At 42.2% G+C, this 22556-nt stretch overlaps 2 protein-coding genes across 3 annotated transcripts in view; one reads left to right on the top strand and one right to left on the bottom strand.

Moving 5' to 3' along the window:
* VIPAS39 (VPS33B interacting protein, apical-basolateral polarity regulator, spe-39 homolog) overlaps positions 1-10335 on the bottom strand; it is a 38375-nt gene extending 28040 nt beyond the window's left edge. Inside the window, exons 1-7 of one of the 2 annotated variants that reach the window (XM_045562735.1) lie at positions 10186-10335; positions 7134-7226; positions 6437-6539; positions 4662-4808; positions 3179-3217; positions 2747-2811; positions 1971-2027 (exon numbers count right to left, since the gene is read on the bottom strand). In XM_045562735.1, the coding sequence (XP_045418691.1) occupies positions 1971-2027; positions 2747-2811; positions 3179-3217; positions 4662-4808; positions 6437-6539; positions 7134-7226 (504 nt within the window). In that variant the 5' untranslated portion in view covers positions 10186-10335. The remainder of the gene's footprint in view (positions 1-1970; positions 2028-2746; positions 2812-3178; positions 3218-4661; positions 4809-6436; positions 6540-7133; positions 7227-10185) is intronic. The other variant, XM_045562744.1, reaches the window with a different exon arrangement.
* Positions 10336-10707: 372 nt separating this feature from the next.
* Positions 10708-18862, top strand: AHSA1 (activator of HSP90 ATPase activity 1). Its single transcript, XM_045562724.1, has 9 exons — positions 10708-10953; positions 12335-12525; positions 14218-14300; positions 14699-14816; positions 16577-16665; positions 17336-17464; positions 17925-18026; positions 18306-18357; positions 18472-18862. Exons 1-9 carry the CDS (start codon positions 10874-10876, stop codon positions 18642-18644), a joined length of 1017 nt encoding a protein of 338 aa, XP_045418680.1. The 5' UTR covers positions 10708-10873; the 3' UTR covers positions 18645-18862.
* Positions 18863-22556: the final 3694 nt, after the last annotated feature.

Raw genomic sequence — 22556 nt, 5'->3', positions numbered from 1 at the left:
GTACTCTTCTGTAATTGGATTCTTTCACTCAACAGCATGTTTCTGAGATGAAATCATGTGTTGCAAAGACTATCAGTTTGTTCCTATTTATTGCCAAGTTGTTTTCCACTTTATGGATATACTGCAGTTTATCCCTTTATCTGCTGATGGACAGTGGGTGGTTTTCACTTTGGGGGCTTTTATGAATAAAACTGCTATGAACATCTGTATACAACTCTTTGTATGGACATATGTTTTAATTCATCTTGGACTGTAAATTATCTAGGAGTGAAACTGCTGGGTTATACAATAAGTATATATTTAACTTTATAAGAAACTGCCAGACTATGTTTCAAAGTAGTTTAACTATTTTACATTCCCACCAGCAGTGAATGAGAGTCCGTTTCCTCCACATCCTTCCAACACTTGGTACGATCAGCCTTTTTAAATTCAGCCATTCTAGTGACTGTATACTAGTATCTCATGGTTTTAATTCACATTTTCTTGATAATTATAATGTTAAGTATCTTTTCAAGTGCTTATTGCCCATTCATATATATTCTTTTGTGATATATCCGGTCAAATGTTGTGCCTATATTTTATTAGATTATCTATCTTCTTATCACTGAGCTGTAAGAGTTCTATATATATTCTGGATAAAAGTCCTTTATAATAGATGTGTTTTACAACTATCTTCTCCAAGCTATGGTGGTATTTACATGGTTTTAACAGTGCTTTAAAGAATAAAAGTTTTTAATTTTGATGAAGTCCATTTCATCAATTTTTTCCTTTAAAGTTCATGCTTTTTGTTTCCTAGGTAATAAATCTTTGCCAAAATCAATATCACAAAGATTTTCTTCTAGAAGTTTTAGGTTTAGCACTTATTTACATTTAGGTCTATGATCTATTACTTATTATGATCATTTTCAATTCTCCCAAAATTGTTCTATACATTCAATGTAATCCCAATCAAAATCTCAGCAGCTCTATTGTAGACACTAAAAAGCTAATACTAAAATCTATACGGAAACATAAAGGGTCTAAAATAGCCAAAACAATTTTGGAAAAACAAAGTTGAAGGTTGAAAGCTTCAACAAAGTTGAAGTTACCTGATTTCAAGATTTGCTATAAAGCTACAATAACCAAGACTATGGATTGGCATAAGGCTAGACAAAGATTTCTATCAATGAACTAGAACAGAGAGTCCAGAAATAGACCTACACATATATGGTCACTTGATTTTCAACAAAGGCTCCAGATAATCCAATGGGGAAAGGATAATCTTTTCAATAAATAGTGCTGGAACAAATGGATATCCACATGGACAAAAAAACAAACCTCAACTCTTATATCACACCACAGACAAAATAAACTCACAATGAATCATAGACATAAAAGATATAATCCTAAACACAAAATTTTTAAACATAAAATCCTGAACATTAAAAAGATTACTCTCACTTGTAAATGTACTTTCCCTCTCATGCATCACTCCTTGCCCACTATCCCATCAAAGCAACACTAAACCCTGGGGAACCAGAAATTCTACAGCTGACTTTTAGCTTCAGTGGACGTATTTTCCTCCTGAAAACCACTTCATTTAACAAATGGGAACTGAAGAGAGAAGTCAAGAAATCCTTCCTAGCTGGGCACAGTGGCTCACACCTATAACCCTAGCACTTTGGAAGGCTGAGGCAGGAGGATCACTTGAGGCCAAGAATTTGAGACCAGCCTGAGCAACATAGCAAGACCCTGTCTCTATAAAAAATAGAAAAATTAGCTGGGCGTGGTGGCGCACACCTGCAGGCCTAGCTGCTCGGGAGACTGAGGCAGGAGGATGGCTTGAGCCAGGGAGTTCAGGTTACAGTAAGCTATGATGATGCCAGTGAACCTGTCTCATTAAAAAAAAGAAAAAAGAAATCTTTCCTGTGGCAACAACCTTCCCAACTTCCCAAAGAATCCCACAAGAATTCTCTCTCCCGCGGCCTTACCTTGCCCTTCCGGAGGCGTCGCACTGTATCACTGGGGCTCCAGTCATTGCTATAATCCTAGAATATCAGCAACACATGAATCTCAGGAAGTTAAGGGATCAGAATTATCAGTGTACCAGCTCCTCACCTCAAACTCAATAGTCTTAGTCTCTAAGGGGGAAATATTTTGTGGGAGGAAATGGAGAAAAAATGAAGAACTGAAATGGCCTTGTTTTGAGTTTCTGAAGGAACTATGGCAGGGACAATACATACAGGAGGAGATCAATCAAAGAGTGATGAACCCATTGGCAAAATCAATAGCCCCATGCCTACTGGTTCAGAATTCAACCTCTAGATGTGACTAGAGTCACATTTTAGGATCCTAATAATTAATGCCTTTGGCCAACACAAGGAAATAGAGAGACATTTAGTATGTTCCTTTTCTGACCTTAGGATATGGTTTCTTCCTTATGAATCAATTTGCTCTTTTATATGCTTCATGGGAATATGAGCTCCACCAAGCTTCCAGACTGCAGTGATGGTCACTGAGTTTCAAAATACAGCCTTTAAAAGGCTGTATTTTGAGTATATTTTGGGTATTTTGAATAATGGGTAAGTGAAATATGGTAGGACTGAGTACTCCAGGCAAGCCCAAATGTTTAGAAACCCAGTTTTCTTATCTATAAAAGGGGGTTTAAAAAAATACCTTCTCAAAGGGTTGAGAAAAACAAGCAAGGTAATATGTCAACATATTTTATACTATGTCAAGTGTCACACCACTGGATGCTATAACTCACCCTATACTCCCCCTTGGGTCTTCCCAGCTCTGGAGCATAAGTTTTGGCAGGTGTGTCTGAGAGAGCTGAAAAAGAACAGGCAGCTGGTTTAGAATGGCACCATGAGTCCTGTTTCTTGTCATTCCTTTCCTTTACTCTACTGCCTCCTTCTCACATACCTTTTATTTTACTTTTGGGTTCCCAGGGTATCTTTATGCCCAAAAGTAGATTTCCATTCTTTTCCAAAGACAGCATCCCTAGAAGTCACCCTTGCCCCTTGTAGCTAGAATGGTTTTACCTCCTCCTTACTCAGTATTCTCTAATAATGATAGTAGATTCAGAAGAAAGTTTATCTAGTTATCTAATTACCACCTGTTCCCATGGCTCCCCAGACTGTGCCCCAGATCAGTAACATATCTCACAGCAATCAAGAGAAGAGGGTCCAATGCCTACCATCAGAAAGGGACTGGAAACTTCCAGGCCTAGTTCTACCTGAAGGTAAAGAACACAAGAGGGAAGAAAGAGGTCAACAGTTCAAGTCAGAGCCATTCAGACTTGGTTAAGGACACAGTGTACATATAACCTTATTAAGCAATATGAGAATTTAAGGCTTAAAAAGCTTTTATTCAACTTCAGAAATCTAAGGTGCTATTAAAATGGGCAAGGAGAAAATTTAATTATGGTAAAATATACATAAAATTTACCATTTTTAAGTGTATAATTCAGTGGCATTAAGTAAATTCACATTGTTGTACAACCATCACCACTATCCATCTATAGAACTTTTTCATCATCCAAAACTGAGACTCTACGTCTATTAAACAATAACTCTCCATTCCCTCCTACCACATTTCCATAAACACCATTCTACTTTTTGTCTCTATGAATCTGACTATTCTAGGTATTTTATATAAATGGTGTCATACAGTATCTGTCCATTTGTGCCTTTATTTTATTTAGCATAATGTCTTAAAGGTTTATCCATGTTGTAGCGTGTATCAGAATATCATTCTTTTAAGGCTGAAAAATATTCCACTGCATGTATATACATTTTGTTTATCCATTCATCCATCAATGGATATTTGGGTTGTTTCCATCTTCTGGCTATTGTGAATAATGCCATATGAATGCTGGTGTACAAATATCTGTTCAAGTCCTTGCTTTCAATTGTTTTTGTTATATATCTACAAGTGAAACTGCTGGATTATATGGTAATTCTATGTTTAATTTCTTTGAGGAACTACCATATTATCTTCCACAATGGCTGCATCATTCTACATTCCCACCAGCAATGCACAAGGGGTAGGGAGGAATTTTGATCTAGGCAAATTTCTTCAGTACCTGTCACAGGGTTAATGTCAATTTTGTTCATCATGCTCTAGAAATACAGTCCGACCCCTCTTAATTTCTCTAATTTCTCCCACTCCTAATATCCAGCTGCCACATCCATTGCTAATTCTTTACCCTTCAATAATCTTTTTCTTCTAGAGTAAATGAAGATTATAGGCTGGGTGCGCTGGTTAAGCCTAAAATCCTGGCACTCTGGGAGGCCAAGGCAGGAGGATCACTTGAGCTCAGGAGTTCCAGACCAGTCTGAGCAAGAGCGAAACCCCATCTCTACTAAGAACAGAAAAATTAGCCAGGCATGGTGGCACATGCCTATAGTCCCAGCTACTTGGGAGTCTGAGGCAGTAGGATCACTTGGGCCCAGAAGTTTGAGGTTGCAGTGAGCTAGGCTGATGCCATGGCACTCTACCTAGGTGACAGAGTCAGACTCTGTCTCAAAAAAAAAAAAAAAAAAGGAATCAGAAAATCTTTTTTTAAAAAGAAATATTAAATTTAAAAAAATTAAAAAAAAAAAGAAAATTATAGCCTCAGCATTTTTATGAAAAAAGAGAAGGAAGACTTCCCTATCCCTTTAACCATCACTCTTTACCTCTAAAAAAGCTGCTCAAGGAGTAGGTAGAAGTAGGTTTGGGTAGTTGTGCATAGGAGGAGAAGCTGTTCCGGCTCTTTAGCTGCTCACGCCCCTCATGGGTTGACCCACTATTACCAGCAGTTTCTTTGATGGACCATGAGATACCTGTGAGACAGTAAGAACTGTATTAGTAATTCTCATCCACAAAAAATCCTTGACATCTAACATTCAACTCTAAAAGCTTTTCACCAGAAGCCCTGGTCCCTTGGCCAATAGGAGGTGGGAAGAAAAGATAGAATCAAATAGACTAATCAACAGAAAAATAGGCAAAGGACATGAATAAATGGATCACGGAAAAGACAATTCTCAAATAGCTCTTAGACATATGAAAAGATGCTCAATCCCACTCTCAATAACAGTATTACAAATTAGTGTTTGTTTTGGCAGCATATACACTAAAATTGGAGTGATACAGAAAAGATTAGCAAAAAAGAAAACAGCATTACAAATTAAAAATATAACGAGAAATCATTCGTCTCTATAAAATGAAAAAAGATCCAAAAGCTTAATAATAACCTGTGTTGGCACAATTTTGGGGAAACAGGAACCCTCCTACATTGCTGTTAGGAGTACAAATTGGTACAATGCTGTGGAGGGCAATTTGGCAAAGCTATCCAATACAGACAATAATTCTACTTAAAGAACTGATCTTTCATTTACTCATCTATGGTCAGAATATAAAGCCATTGATAGAAATATTAATAAAATATTGGAAACCATTTAAACTTCATCAATAGTGGACTGGTTAAGCAAATTATGGTACATCCATACAATGTAATATGTTGCTACCTCAAAAAAAGAGAATGAGAAAGCTTTTTATATACTGATATGGAAAGATCTCCAAGCTATATTATTACATAAAAACAGCAAAATATATGCAACTTCTTGTGTAAAAAAGGGAGTAAGAGTATATATTCCTACATGCATTTCCAAATGCAAAAAGAATATTTAGATGACACACTGGAACCAAGCAACAGCAGTTATATATTGGGAGGGCAGGGACTGAGAACTGAGAAGATTCCTAACTGTGGAAAGGAAACTTTTCACTGTATACTTTTAATACTTTTTTGATTTTTAAATCATATTATGGTATTTTCTATCTAAAAAAAAACCTTTTGGCCCAGCATGGTAGCTCACACCTATCATCCCAGCACTTTGAGAGGCAGAGGTGGGAGGATCACTTGAGGCCAAGAGTTTGAGACCAGCCCGGGCAACACAGAGAAACCCTGTCCCTACAAAAAATAAACTCTTCATCTGCAAGGTGTTAAGTGGCATTATAGAACAGCTAGGCAGTTAGACTTTATGGCTAAAGAAGTCAGTTCTGCCAACCAGTTACAAGTATTTAAGTTAGTAGTTCCCAAATATGACTACACATTAGACTTACCTGCAGTACTTATTAAAAATTCAGACCCCACCCCCACCCCCAAGAACTACTGAAAAGAATCTCTGGGGTAAAGCCCAGGAATCTGTAATTTTAACAAGCACCCCAAATGAGACTGAAATAGCCAGCCAAGCATTAGCCCTAGGAGAGCAGACCTAGATAGTCATATGGAATCTACTGCTGTATTTCCCCAAGTATCTCCTCCCGGGGTTATTTCCAGATGTATGCTCATCTGAAAATAGTCTTATCTCATTCCCTTTCCTGACTAGCACTGAGGAGATAAACAAGTGGAGTATCTGTTAGTGACAAGAACCCTGAATACAAATCCCCTCCTAGTGCCTCTTCTACTTACTTCCCACAGGTTCCCCACTCCAGCTGACTCGCTCCAGGTCATCATCATCATCATCATCCACGAAATCTCGAAGGCTATTCACTGCCCGCTTGGACTCCTTTAACTGCAGAGGGACATAGGCAGAGTGCTCAAGCAATCATCACTTCCCACCACTCTCTTTGACAATCAAGAGGCTGAGAAATTGGGACTTGAAGATGGCCAATACTTTTACCCTCTGCAATCTAAAGCCTAGCCTACTAGATATTTTAGCCAACACTACAGACCAGTGGCAAAAGAGGGAAGAATCGAAGGCACTTTCGAGTTCTAATCATATTCCTGGCAATGACTTGCTAGGTAAACCTGAGTGAATTTATTCACCTCTCCAAAAATGAGTCTGTTTCTCCATTTTAAAATAAACACAATAAAGACGATTCTTCCAATCCAGTTCATCTTTCAAAAATAAAAAATTATATCACATGAATAAAAGATTTAGGGTTCTTGAAAAAATAATGAAAGGAATGAATCAATTTTTACAATCCTTCTGGCTTTTCCCTGAGGGCTTTTCTCCATGAAGGCTTTTCTAAAGATCTGACCCCATACATTTCTGAGCCTAATGGAGACATGGTCAAAAGCCAGGTTACCCAAGATCCAAGGGGAAGGGATTTTAAAACACTGTGGAGGAGGGTATGACCTTCAGCAATTGTTTGTGGAAACCGACCTGTGAGAGCTCATCATCTTCGTCATCAAAGGTGAAAGCCTTGAACTTGGAGCTGTTCCAATACTCCTCCTCATCACCCTTTGTCCGATTCATCTAGAGAGAGAGGAAAACAGATAAAAGTCCCCTTCTGGGCATCCTGCAGAAGAGCTCCAAAAGCTATAGGTTCCATCACTACTAACTGCTCCCAGAAATCAGGAATATAGAAAAGAATCTGGTAAAATGAATATTGAACCTGCAACATAAATCAGATCCTTGGGTCTCCAATTGATAGAATCATACTTTTGATGCTCTAACTACCCAGAAGCAATCATTTGTGCCTAAAGCATCTACTTTGTTTAAGGCACTCACTCTCTTAAATGCTGTAAGGGTTATAAAAAAAATGCAAAACACGATCCCTCTCCTGAAGGACCCTACAACAGTGCTGGAATATTCAGCATAGGTAGGTATAAAAGCAATAGTACAAGGCAGGCAAATATTATAAGAATCCATCACAAACTTTGCTAAATACATAAAGATCAATCAAAGTATGCACAAAAGAGACAAAAATTGCATGGATGTACTCAACAAATATCTACTGAGCATCATCTCTGAGGTCCCATTTTAGGCTCTGGGAATACTACAGTGAATAAAATGGACAATTATCTTATTTTTATGTATGCTTTTTATATGCCTGAAAGAATGAAAGCAAAGCAATCAAAAGGAGAATTATCTTGCCTGTATCTTTAAATCATGATTATTTTATTAAGAAGTGTTGGCCAAAATTTAGGAAATGAGAGCATGGCAAAAAAATAAATGAAAGTATATAAAGAATTAGTCAAAAGACCACAAGGCCCTCTAAAATTAGATTTCACCCTGCAAAAACAAGTTTTGCCCTAGAATTACAAACTATCAATGCCAGCTGGATTAGAATGAAAGCTATGGTTTAAGCCAGGAACTAGGTACCAAAACTTTCACAGCACCAAAAATAATTCCAAAGGCTGAACAGCACCAAATTCTGAAGGATCAATTTGCTTTTCCTTTCATTTCAATAGCATCTTTATCAATAAAAGCTTGAGAAAACACGCATTAGGGAAGCCCTGTTGAGGCTTCTGACAGCCCTTAACATACTCTGTCACTTCCTGACTTTGTTTTCAACTCAGGGGATATACGAATGGCAAAGGTATCGTGGTCACTTTCTATTAATATAACACTATCTGGTCCCTTCCCATGCAGATATCACTAATTGATTTATACTGAACCCAGATGTTGCTTAAAAATCCTTTTCTAGATAGTTAAAACCAAATTAAAAAGCAGGCAGACCCAAAGAAATCATCCCTCGTGGTGGTACCAAGCATAGGCATTGTAGTCAGGCAGCTTTGAGTTCAAATTTTGGTTTCTCCCATTCAAGCAAACTGTATAAATGACTTTACTTCTAAGCCTTGGCGAAAATTATACCCTACCTCACACGGTTGCACTGAAGAATAAATAGGCCTCAGGAAAAACTTATAAAAGTACCTAGCAGAAAGTAAATATCACATGTTGGTTCCTTTTAGTACTGAATAGCTGACATCCTTCTCTTTTGGTTTCCTCATGTGTAAAATGGGCATAACAGATGATCTACCTTACAGAATTGCTATGAAGCTTATATCAGTTAATACATGTAAAGTGCTTAGTGCCTGACACAAATTAATGCTCAGTATTAACTTTTATTATTAATACATTGTCATAGTACCTTGGAAAAAGCTAAAAAGAAAACATTTTTAAGCAACCTTAAAGATTAAAAATATTTTTATTTATTTTTATTATTTTTTGTACAAACAGGGGTCTTAGTATGTTGCCCAGGCTGGTCTCAAACTCCGGGCCTCAAGTGATTCTCTCACCTTGGCCTCCCAAAAGACTAGGATTACAGGCATGAACCACCATGCCCGGCCAAAAAATTAATACAAACATTCTGAGAGTAGCCACCAATGCTAAAAGTGTGCACAGAACTTATAAATGTCTCTGGCACACATGCCTGTTCATAAAGCACTTTATCATTCATTTGATCTTCACAACAACTCTGTAATTTAGGCCTGGCAGATTCTACTTCCATTTCACTGATGAGGAAAAGGGAGCACAAAAGCGTTAAGTATCAAACGCACTTTGTTAATTGCTCCTATCCCAGACTATAATCCAGGTTTTCTGGCTCCTAGACCATTTCCGCTAACTTGCATGGTCCTTCTAACGACCTATTTTTCACTTTCAGAAAAAGTCGGGCAGATAATTACTTCACTACAGTAAATATCTACAGATAGGCACAGAATGTGTCTAACAGACCCAATAATCTGCCAGAGGATTTCTGGAATCCTTTTTTAACCATGCAATGGCAGTGGTCACCTGACACCAATCTGTACTTCTAGTGCCAAATGAGAAGCTAGATTTGCCTGAGAAGTAGAGATGATGATTAAATGGCTCTAGAAGTTAGAAAGCTATCAGGTCCAATTTTAAGAGTCACTGAGAAAGGTGCTTCAACAGGCTTTAAAATACTTCAGAGGCTTATCTCCTATTTACTGAGAGCCCAAAAGGTAGGGTGATAGATCCAAGGCAACAACAGGAACACGTAGGAAAACAGAAGGATCAGCAAAAACCCCACAACCAAGACGCTCTCTGCCTCGGGATACTTAAAAACCCAACTACTGAGAAGTTAGACTGGGTTTCAGTTTTCACCTCCCAAGCCAGGCCTGTGAGGCTTGTGAATTGAGACCAGGGAAGGTGAATTAAGCTAGGACGACGCTACGGGCAACCGTCCGGGAAGCCACGGATCTACCACAGTGGCCAGAGCCCGGCCGATCCCTGGAGGAGTGAATGTTCATTCAGAACCAAATGTCCGCTTCTGAACCAAAGGTTAGGGCTCATTGGCAACCCCAACCCCGAGCGTACTCCAGATGCCAAGGGTCGCCCCGACTGGAAGAAGAGAGTCGGCCCGGGGTTGGGGGTGATTGGGGATGACTCATAGAAGAGGAAAAAGGAATCAAGATGTGGAGAGGCCGTAGTCAGCCAGATACGCGGCCTAAGGGGCTTGGGACACCCTCACCTCTTCCACACCGAGCCCTCACTCTCAGGACAGCGCCAGCCTCCGCCACCGCTGGACCAGCCTTTCTAGTCAAGCTGTGCGACACAGAGAAGGGGCGGAAGGGAATAGTCCTGGTGCGGCGGCGAGAACGCGAATGAAGAAATAGGCCGCAGGGCATGCTGGAAGCTGTAGTTTCCTCTGCCCTACTGTCAGGCGCGGCCCCGATGAGCCTCGGGGCTGCCTGACTACAGCCCCCAGAAACGCCAGCGCACCGCGCTCGGTCATTTCCTTTACTTTCGGAGCGACCTTCCGCGGTTATCCCGAGGGTCACTTAACAAGACTACAACTCCCATAAGGCTCAGCAGGGCCAATTTTGAGTCCAGGAAAACAATGAGACGTGGTCTTTGTTTCCCTGTGGGTGAGAAACGGTCGTGTGAGGGGTTGGGTTTCGGGGCGGATAACCTGAGGGAGCTTGAAGGAATTCTAGAACAAGCGGAACCTACAGAGCGGCGAGTTGGAACGGAAGTACCGGTGGGAGGAGCCGGAAGTTAAGGCGGGGAGGGGGTGGGGGTGGAGGGAAAAGCAAGCAAGGAGGTGCTTGCGGCCGCTTCTAGTAGTTTCCAGACGCTGCCGGGCAGCTGGCACCAAGCGGTCCTCAGGCTGTGGCGGCTGCTGCTCGGGTGCTGGTGGCGGTGCGATAGGAGAGCCGATGGCCAAGTGGGGTGAGGGCGACCCACGCTGGATCGTGGAGGAGCGGGCGGACGCCACCAACGTCAACAACTGGCACTGGTGAGGGCCAGCAAAGCGGGCCTAGATGCGCTGTGGCCAGGCCACGGTTTCGGGGTTCCTGGAACCTTGGCCCGGACAGAGCTGTGGCCGAAGCAGCCATGGCTGGAGGTGGGGATGGGTCCTTCCTGTGGCAGGGCTCCGTAGTCCCAGGCCACTTCTCCACTCCCGGAGTCGCCTGCTGAGTGTTTGAGGCGAAGGAGGTCGACTTGGAGGGATGCAACCCAGAGGGGGGGTTTTGGGAGACAAGAAAATAACTCCCTAGTTGCTGCATCCAGCCTGAGCAGGGAGATGCTTCCTGCACGTGGCCAGAGGAGTCAGGGAGACCCAAATCTCTTTCGATTGTGTAGAGAGCTTGCTGTGGAAGGGTCGGAGGGCTGCAATTCCTATTTTGTGGCTTACAGTGAAATTAAAAGCCAGTTGTAAGGGACCACTGCCTCAGTCTGTCTGGCAGGAGAAGGTTTAGAACGTGTTCTGCAGGTGCTTAGACTTCGGTGATAACCGAAGACGCTGCAGTCTCTCACCCGGAACCCTTAAGTTCGTTGTGTTGTAACTCCAGGTTGCCGGGCAATCATGGTTTTATAACCTGACCATTCTTCAAATCCTCCCTTCCTTCATGAAATCTTCCGGAAGTAATGTTTCCTTATCTTTGAACTCCATTGAACTTTATTCATACTGTGTATATTGTAATTTTGATTTGTTGCAGCTCTTTTTGTTGTTATTTTCTGTTAATAGTTGATAAGTTACTAAGTTGCAAGTTATTTTCTCTTAATAGTTACTAAGTGTAAAGGCAGATAGTGGTTTTTCTTCTCTGTATCTCAGCTGGTCTCCTCTCTTGACGTGCACAGAGTACTTGACCTAATTTTTGTTACTTTGAAGCCCTGGACTTAAAATGTTTTTTGTAGCCATCTAGAGGGCATAGATTTGTAGGAAGTTTATAGCAGTCTGAATCCGACAGGTCGGAACACTGTAGTAATGAGGTCAAGGTTATTGGTTTATTCCTTACTGGGCCTTTTAGCCAAATACTGTGTTCAGTGGTCCTGTTGTTCCTGACTTCAGCAACATGTGCACAATTTTCCGCTTGGTCAAACGGGGGCGCTATGTTAAAGTGTCAAGTAATCCCCAGCACCATCATCCTGAGAAAGGAGAGCATAATTTTCTGTTTAGTTTATACCATTCTCTACAACACTTGTCTTTGTTGACAGTACATGACCCCTTGTCTTCCTAAAAGAACGTGACATGTTTTGTCGACATACTGGAGTGGGACTGAGAGTTGTGTTATTTTCAAACAAAGGCCAGGCCTCCTTTGACCTTGCACCCTCTTGCATAGAACAGTATATCCTCCATTTGACTGCTAATCCTTAGCTTTGTTTCTGTTTTGCAGGACAGAGAGGGATGCTTCAAACTGGTCCACAGATAAGCTGAAAACTCTGTTCCTGGCAGTGCAGGTGCAGAATGAGGAAGGCAAATGTGAGGTGACAGAAGTGAGTAAGCTTGATGGAGAGGCATCCATTAACAATCGCAAAGGCAAACTTATCTTCTTTTATGAGTGGAGCATCAAACTAAACTGGACAGGTAAGTCTCAGCTGGGCTGTCAGGGAAGAGACTAACTATATTTTGGGTTGACCTGTTAAGTAGCTGGAGAGAACAGTTTTTGAGGAGTTATGAACTCTTGAAGGGAGAAGGCAGATAGTGAAGGTTTGGAGTCCTTTGTAAAGCAGTACTGGGTGCTGACATTTCTCTCCTACTGATTCAATGGATTTTTTCTTTCTGGGTCTCGAGTCCTACCAGTGAGGCGGCTGGGCCACTGTATCTTTGGGCCTCGGTCTGTGTTGGAACACATGAGGTGATATTTCCTCATTCTAGCTACATCTGTTTTGTGATTGATTTAAAGGGGGGAGGGAGGTTTTTTGGTCTTGATCCTTTTTTTACTGTCTCTAGTATGAATCTAACAGGTTAGACCACTAGGCTAAAGAAGCTTGTGTGTGACTGTAATTTGGGGCTGTTTTATGTATCTTCTGGTTGAATGTCTCTTCTGTATGACATCAGGAAAGAATTCGGGCCATGCAGTTGCCCTACTTGGATGGTCCTGACCCTTGGGAGGCTGAATGTAAAAAGGCACTAAAGCTGCTGTCTGTGTATGGGGCATGGCATGAAATGAATTTGTGCTTTGAGAAACATTTCTCGAGTGAATGGTCATAAAGAGCTGGGAAAGTAGATACATCTTTCCATGATTTTTGTTAGTTTTTTAAAATGCCCTTGAAGCATAGTAGTCTGGAAGGAATCTTAGGTATCATCTTGCCCAGTCCCCTTTTTATAGATTGAGAAACTGAGGCTAGAGAAGCGAAGGTAAATGTTGGTTAATTTTAAAATAGTCAGTTCTGCTATAGCTCAGCGTAAGTGTTCCTAAAAATCACTGCACTGTGCAAAATTACCAACAAAAACCACAGAGTTTATAGGGAGAATGGGAATAGGGACACAATACCCAAGAACTTCATCAGTGACTATTTAAAAATATAAGAACTAAAAATTGCTAGCCCAGTTTTAGTTTATACATGTGAAATGGCAAAAAAAAACAAAAACAAAACATAAATATACTACAGTAAACATGGTGCTTTACCATGAAGAAGACCTGAAGTTTACTTGTGAAAGTGAGTATCGGAAGGGGGCCTGAGGGCTATTGTGAAGTGGTGGAAGGAGGGTCATCTGCAGTTAGAGCGAATGTTACACTACCGGATGTGGATGGGTGCAGCTTGTAACATACGTGGTGAACTGGGTTTTTTGGAAGGTAGATGTTTGAGATGTGTTTTATGTATTCCTGTGCAGCTGGGTGTGGGTTTTTTGTGTTCACCTAGTGTTTCTCATGGATGAAATCACATTTGAGCGAATGTGAAATTCTCATTATAATCAGATTGTTCCTTGATATATCAATTACAATGGAATACATACTTTCAAAACAAGTGTTCTAGCAAAACTATTGACCCAAATCCTCCTTGACAGAATTCATGCTAGTACCGCATCTGTGTAGCTCTCAGTCACACACTGTAATGACATGGTTGATCACCAGTAACGTGGTGAGGAAAGACATTTTTTCTGAGGTGGGTGGGGTTAGTTGCATCTTTGCATCTGGCATGTGGTGTTCTCTCAGAATAAAGAGGATCAGTTCTGCTATCCACAGGAAGTGTAAGTGGAGCAATAGTTAGAGCCCCAGAGCAGAGACCTTCCCTGCAAAGGAGGAGACTAATGACATTGCATTACTTTTGACAGGTACTTCTAAGTCAGGAATACAGTACAAAGGACATGTGGAGATCCCCAATTTGTCCGATGAAAACAACGTGGATGAAGTGGAGGTTTGTGCTTCCTAACTCCTCATCTGAGTCCTCCATGTCCTCTTATTCTCAGATTAGAAAAATGACCTATCTTTCAAGGTTAATAGCCCAGGCTTGGTCCAAGCATTTAGAACCCCAGTCTGCAGATGGTTTTCTAGGTATATGGTGCCATTGGAAACTTCCAGAGCAACTTGCACTTATTTATAATTTCTTTGCTTTAGCTATAGTAACATGGGTTCTGACTTTCACCACTGGCAGAGAGGACTCAAAAAGGAACACTAATGGGGATTGTATGAATACCCCAATCCTTGTGCATTTCCTTTGGAAATGTCAGCAGTTATCTGATTGCTCAGCACCCATATTCCATAATGAGGGTGCCCCTCAAGTTATTTACCACCTACTTCTGATCTTTCACTCAGATTAGTGTGAGCCTTGCCAAAGATGAGCCTGACACAAATCTCGTGGCCTTAATGAAGGAAGAAGGGGTGAAACTTCTAAGAGAAGCAATGGGAATTTACATCAGCACCCTCAAAACAGGTATCCCTTGAGTAGTTATATAAGCTTTAAGGAGGTAGTTTTCCACCTGTCAGACTCTGATTAAGGGTCTTGACAATCCTTTCTTTGACAAATGGGTAAAGATTTTGGGGGAGGGGGCTTATTTCATCTTAAAGTCAGTTTATAAGCTCTGAGTAAGGGAAAGATCTAGAGCTGTGTTGGCTGTTAAGCACTTAAAATGTGAGTAGACAAAATTGAGATGTGCTGGGAGTAGAAAATACACAATGGATTTGCTGACTTGGTACCCAAAAAAACACTGTAAGATACTAATACTTTTTTACTATTGATAACATGTTCAAATGATAGTTTGGATGTATTAGGTTAAATGTACTATTAAAATTAATTTCACCTTTTTTTTTTTTTTTTTTTGAGATGAGGTATTGCTGTGTTGCCCTGGCTGTTCTCAAACTATTGGCTTCAAGCAGTCCTCCCACCTCTGCCTCCTGAGTAGCTGGGATTATAGGTTTATGCCACTGCACCCAGCTTCATTTAACTTTTTAATGTGCCTACTAGAAAATTTAAAATTACATTATTACATTTAAGATCACATTGTATTTCTTTTCCTTCCTTTCTTTCCTTCCTTTTTGGAGTTGGAGTCTTGCTCCATTACCCAGGCTGACGTACAATGGCACAATCATAGCTCATTACAGTCTCAAACTCCTGGGCTCAAGTGATCCATCCACCTTAGCACTTAGCATCTGGGATTACAAGTACAAGCCACTGTGCCCAGCTCTGTATTTCTATTGGGCAGTGCTGATCTATCTAAAGACTTGACATCCCCAGATTTATTACTTAAGTAGAGTCCTGTACTGTCTTGTTGTCTTTTCTTGATTTCTTTTTTTTTTAAGACAGAATCTTGCTCTGTCACCCAGGATGAACTGCAGTGACAGTTGCGGTGGCATCATCATAGCTCACTGCAGCCTCAAACTCCTGGTTTCAAGTGATCCTCCTGCTTCAGCCTCCAGAGCAGCTAGTACTAAAGGTGTGCGCCACCGCACCCAGCTAATATTTTTCTAGAGACAGGGTCTCACTGTCTTGTCCAGGCTGGTCTCGAACTCCTGGCCTGAAGCAGTCCTTCCACCTCAGCCTACCAAAGTGCTGGGATTACAGGCGTGAGCCACTGTGCCCAGCCTAGGCTATCTTTGCTATGCATTCTCCAGGGATATTTAGATGGTTAAAGTAGAGAGCACTTCAGCTATCCCCTAGGATTCCATTTCTGCCAGTTTATTCTGATCTTGGTGTTTGAGTATATATAATGACCGTGAAAGGGAACCAGCACAGAAGGTAATAACCTTTCGTGGGAGACAGGGGACCGGTCCTCCAATGCTATAACTAGATGTGGCTGTTTTACAGAGGTAAGAAAGAGTGGACGGAAGGCACTAAACATGGCATCCACAAGTATTGGGTAGGGTACTCACTCTTGAAGTGTCAAAGTGCCACTTCATTCATTGGCTCTTTTCCATTGTAGACTTCACATGTATTTAACAAGTTGTAATGCTTCCAATTGAGTTAGGGGTTTAAGTTTAAGCTTTTTAAAATAATCCCAGTGAACATATTACAGTCGGTAGCAGCTACCTGTCTGGCATAGACCAAAGGTAAAGGTGTAAAATAACATAGTTTTTCCTTTTCTGGTCATAACTTCATTTTGGGTTAAGGTGGCTGTGTTTGCCAAGCTGTAATGAAGCTCCAGATCTCAGCTGCTAAGAAATAACTTTCATGAGCTGGGCTTTTTATCTTTTCAGAGTTCACCCAGGGCATGATCTTACCTACAGTGAATGGAGAGTCAGTAGACCCGATGGGGCACCCAGCACTGAAAACTGAGGAGCGCAAGGTAAATGGTGATGGGGCGGGAGGCTGCCTGCAAAGGGAGTTGAGATACTGCCTCCTTAGTTCCACATCTCATCTCCTCACTGATCCTAATCTCTAAGCCAGAGCAGTCTGTGATCTGCTCATGGTGCTTTTTTTAGAGTCTGCAATATATAGTCGTCTTCCCATTTTCAACCTGGTTTTTATTCATTTTTAGTAGACCCCAGAGCAAATAGAAGCCATTGGGAATTTCAAAGTCTCTTGGTTGCATTTAACACAGGATGGTCTTCACTCACATAAGTCTTCAGTGTCACGTCTCACTGAGGTGTTGATATTTCACTTTGATATTAGAGCTCTAATCAAGTTATCAAGGGTTAGACTTCAGTCATCAAGAAATTAATCTCCCATTTGCAGGGGGCACAGATGTTTTACCTAGAGATGGAACTTGGGGGATTCAGGCTCAGCGCTTGGTTTGGAGCCTTGTTTTTTTGTCAGCAGAGTGAAGGATATTCTGAAAGTGAGGAGAAAATTGCACTAGCTATTTAAGCATAGAAATGAGAATAAGAGTCTTCTTCCTAGAGCAGTTGGAGGTGAAAATTTTTGTGAGAAATAACTGGTAGATCTGTCCCTGAAGCCGTGTTGGCTGAGATTGTACCATTACTCTAAACTGTCTATTTTCACTGCCTTTTTCACAGGCCAAGGCTGTTCCTTCAAAAACCCAGGCCAGACCTGTTGGTGTCAAAATCCCCACTTGTAAGATCACCCTTAGAGAAACCTTCCTGACATCACCAGAGGAGCTCTATAGAGTGCTAACCACCCAAGAGGTAAGTAAGATCTTACCCTTCAGGCCACACGCCATCTGCTATTCTAGGTGACTTAGGTTATGGGCACACCCCCTCAGCGGCGTGCAGGGGAGGTACTGATGACTGGAACCACGAGGCATTCCTGGTGTAAGTAGAGGCACAAGAAAAATAACCTTGTTCATCCCACTCATTAAAGTGGATTTTCCCTCCCTCTCTTTTTTTTTCCTTCTGTTCTAGTTTTGGGTCACATAAGTGGGACCCACTAAGTCAATCTTGTTAGAAAAATGGGTCCCAGGTCATGGCATCATGGGTTAAGAAAGAATTACTGATCTGTAGTGGAAGAGAATAGAGGGAGACCCACTGGGCAGAGCAGCATCTTTGGAAATGACAGTTGAGGCATTCAGGCTTCAGCTGGCATTTGTCCCTGGGTCCAACTGAAAACCATGTTATTTTCTCCCTGCCTTTTTTCCCCCACGTACAGCTAGTACAGGCCTTTACCCATGCTCCCGCAATGTTAGAAGCAGACAAAGGTGGGAAGTTTCAGATGGTAGATGGCAATGTCTCCGGGGAATTTACTGATCTGGTGAGTATTTGCTGGCCCTGGACCCAGGTTGTATCCTCTCTCTGGTCAGATGAGTGGCATTTCTCCTTTTCTCAGCTCTGTAGGAAAAATTTAAGGCTTTAAACTCTTTTGTTAATAAAATCATGTTTTGATTTTCAAAAGAATGGTGTGATTTGAGTTCTCTTGTAAGTAATATTGCACAGATGACAGACTCTGTAGAAAGGGCACATGGCTAATCCTAGCTGCGATTGGGTACGTTGTAAGTCTATAGTATAGACTGAGCTCTTTGGTTACTTTTAGGTACCTGAGAAACATATCGTGATGAAGTGGAGGTTTAAATCTTGGCCAGAGGGTAAGCAAACATATTGGTTTATTGCCATTACCCCCAGTTTTTCTTTTTGCCCTAGTCTTAACCCCAGATGGAAACCCTGAATCTGAAACCGCTCCCCTCTCTGCCTTTCCCCAGGGCACTTTGCCACCATCACCTTGACCTTCGTTGATAAGAATGGAGAGACTGAGCTGTGCATGGAAGGCCGAGGCATCCCTGCTCCTGAGGAAGAGCGGACGCGGCAGGGCTGGCAGCGGTACTACTTTGAGGGCATCAAACAGACCTTTGGCTATGGTGCACGCTTATTTTAGGGCTAGCAGCAGGGGGCTTTGGCCTGCCCAACACTTCAGTCCTCGCCTGACTGGGGCTTGTGACTCACAGGATTGCACCATCCCAGCCGCTAACTTGGGGCCGGAGCCCCTTCCCTCCACAAATATACCTTGGGTTTGTGCATGTTTTCTGCTGGGTGGGATCAGAGGGCAATTTCTTTTATGTGTACATACGCTAAATAAACCTAATTTAAAAAACATGCGTGTCTGGATCCTGTGCTGATTGGGTGGCTGGTATTCAGAATTCGCTTGGAGGTTTTGAATTCCAAGAAATAGGATGGGTTGGACGGTCTCTCTACTCTGGGTAGGTGTAGGTAATTAAGAGGCAGGAAGGGATCCTGTCTCTCACTACCAGGCATTCCTGAGTTAGTCTCCTTTCTTACTGTCAAAATAGGGGAGGGTTGGTGCTCTGGGTTAAGCAGTACTAACCAATACTATTGCTGGTGGAGGCCCCATCCTGGGTTTTCCACTTTGCACGGCCTTTTATGCACTTGCAAAGAGAGATTATCAGGTACTGGTCTGAGATGGGGAAAGATGGATATTCCTAACTTGTGGTGGCTTCTATTTACTGAGCTGTTATGTAGCTCATGCCTGTCCTAGGTACTTGGAAGGCTGAGGCAGGAGGATCACTTGATCCCAGGAGTTCAAGTCTGTAGTGAGCTATGATTGTACCACTATACTCCTGGGGAACAGAGTGAGACCCCATCTCAAAAAAAAGAAGAAAACCTTGGATTTCTTTTTACTTTTTTTTCTTTTAAATATTGTTAGATATAATGCCCTCGTAAAAAAATTTTGTTTTAAATAAATAGGTAAGCCTTGGATTTCTTAACATATCCCAGATGTAACAACTGATACTAAGCAGAGTTGGGAATTGGGAATAAGGACTAACTACACAGCCTATGCTCAAGTCTGAACCACTGTGCTTGCTGCCTTACTGCATACATCCCCACAAAGAGAAGCTGCCACATTTCTAGTGTATCAAGTATCTTTCTCAGAGTAGAAAATTCCAGGCTCTTACTACTCCCAGGAAAAGAGAACATCAATGTCCTTTGAAGTTTTTTTTTTAGAGACATAGTTCTGCTCTGTTGCCCAGGCTGGTCTTGAACACTGGCCTCTGATGATCCTCCCATTACTGGAATTACAGGCGTGAGCCACCACGCTCGGCTCCTTGGAGTATTTTTAAATGCCTGGTACTATTAAGTTTGCTGAGCGCTCACCATATGGCAAGTGTTGGGGATCACTCTAGTGGAGTTAGACTGCCACACTGCAGGACGAGGTAACTACCTGAACACAGTCACTTGCCTGGACCAGCCTTGTCCTGGCTTCCTGCACTCCAGCAAGTTAGTGCCCTCTAAGCCAGTCCCTCTACTTCCTGCAGCTACAGCTATTTCCTTAATCTATTTTTGCCTCTTTCATTAGGTGGCAGCGAGGCCTGCATGCTAATCCTACCAACATGACTTGGCCAAAACTTTGTAGTTAAAGCAGAAAATCAGAGTTCTGACCTAGATCGTTTAGACCCCCCTGCCCCCAAACCATCTTTGGCTTGAATTACTCAGAAGAGTGCTGAACTATTCACATCTAATTGAGCATTACCCCTGCCTCCTAAGGATGCAAAACAATGCCTTTTGATGAAGAACCTGGACTCATGTAAATCAAATCAATGGGCCCCTCCTAACATGGCCTCCTCCCAATACCAAGACCATTAACAAAAAACTGGAGCCCTTTCACACCTGGCTGGAAAGTTAGATTACAAACACTCCAGTAAAAACCAAAGCTCTGGGCTAGTGCCTGCTGCACTATACACTCAGTAGCAGGAACGTCCCCAGTACTGATGGCTATGGAATTCTTCCCACTGCCATTTCAGCCGTCTGAGGCTAAAAAGCAGAATGGTGTAGCTAAAAATAAAACCATGGACTTGGTTGGACTTGGATTTGAATGATAAATTTTCCACTTACCAACAAATTGGGCAAATTTCCTTACCGGTATAATGGGTATTATAGGTACCATCTGAGAGCATTTGAGATGATGTAGAAGCATTGGCACCTGGTATCACTTACCAAGTGGTGCCTGCTGACTTTGGACTCGAAAGCCCAAGTGATTACCCTTAAGCCAGAATTGATATTTTGAAAAGTAGGTTAATTTTAGTCTAAATGGCAAATTTTAGGCCAAGGGTTCTCCATGCCTAGGAACCACTTGGGAGAACCTGTTGCAGAATAGTAGACTCCACTCCTAGGGAATCTTAACTCCGTGGGTGTGGGGTGTGGCCTACAAACATATTTTAAGAAATATCCCAGGGGATTCTGATATTAGAGATGCATTCTGAGAAGTACCTTAACATGCTAAGACAATCTCATTGTAACAGAGGAGCCAAGGAAGCACATTTGGGTTCCCCTTGTGAATAATGGGGCAAAGGATCTGAAACATGCTGTCTTCCAAGAGACAAAAGAGGTCAGCAGGCTCTGTACTGTTGGTTATTTTAAACCCTAGTAAGAGGCATGGCGCGGTGGCTCACACCTATAATCCTAGCACTCTGGGAGGCCAAGGCAGGCGGATTGTTTGAGCTCAGGAGTTCGAGACCAGCCTGAGCAAGAGCAAGATCCCCCCGCCCCCCTCCGCCTCTACTCTACTAAAAATAGAAAGAAATTATATGGACACCTAAAAATATATATAGGAAAAAATTAGCCAGGCATGGTGGCGCATGCCTATAGTCCCAGCTACTCGGGAGCCTGAGGCAGAAGGATTGCTTGAGCCCAGGAGTCTGAGGTTGCTATAAGCTAGGCTGACGCCACGACACTCTAGCCCGGGTGACAGAGCGAGACTCTGTCTCAAAAAAATAAAATAAAAAATAAACCCTAGTAAGAACTCAATTTGACCAGTCTTGCCTAGCCCAGGGCTCTTTATGAGGCAAACCAGAGGGGAGGGGTGGAAATTGGGTAAAACCACCTCGGTGGCTGGGACGGCTGTTAAGGTGGAGACAGACGGTGGTATTCATCTGGATTCTCGGCCACAGATGGGCTCCTGGTGTTCGGGATGGGAAGAACAGTAAACCCAGTGACGTGACCGGACCAGAATGGGGTGGAGGAGCCCTCTCTGATTTCATGGGCCTCCTCCTGGCTCTGAGACCAGCCGCTCCTAAAATCCCTCTTTACCTGGTTCGGCGACCCCTTCATTTGTGCTGCTTCTCACACACAGGTGTTCCTTAAGCCTGGCGCCACCTGCACAGTGTCGCTTTCTCCTTTGCATGGCTTGGATAAGCACTATTTCATAGCTGACCTACTCCCAGCCCCTTTTCTTTAGTTTCTCTCATGTGTGGCCTGACATGCTAGCAATTTAGTGTGTCACTCACATTACAGACTTAAAATGGGGCTGGCTAGATTCGGTTTGGGTAATGGACAACCATTGGGTGTAGAATAAACGTTGTGTTTAAGTCCAAGGTAAGCTATATTAGAAACGGGAATTAGCAGTTCCTGTGAAAATAGACACTGGGATGACTCTATCTTGGTATTTAAAAGAAATTTCTGCTAAAAAATATAATTAAAATGACTGTGCTAGTCTTACTGAATTCCTAAAACAAGAGAATGAAAGTGAATGTGGCTCCCATCTGGTGACCCGCGATCCTGCTCTCTCTGACCCTATAATACTCTAGTTGCACTAGAGTATTTTTAGACTGTGGCCCAGGACCAGACTAATAAACTTACCTTTAGATGTGATCGTAATTGGAAACGTGGTTCTCTGAGCACCAAGTGGTGAGTCTGGACATGCCTGCCTTCACTCTACTTCCTGACATCTCTTCCCCAATGTCGAGAGTGACAGTGGAGTATCTGGTAGAGGTACCAACCAAAACAGAGCACAGGCCCACCTCTCACCTCGTAGGTGCAGTCCTTTGGGCGACTC

This window comes from Lemur catta, chromosome 1 (assembly GCF_020740605.2).
Source record: "Lemur catta isolate mLemCat1 chromosome 1, mLemCat1.pri, whole genome shotgun sequence".
NCBI classification, from domain to species: domain Eukaryota; kingdom Metazoa; phylum Chordata; class Mammalia; order Primates; family Lemuridae; genus Lemur; species Lemur catta.
The sequence above is the reverse complement of the archived record's forward strand: the minus strand, read 5'-3'. Positions and strand labels throughout refer to the sequence as shown.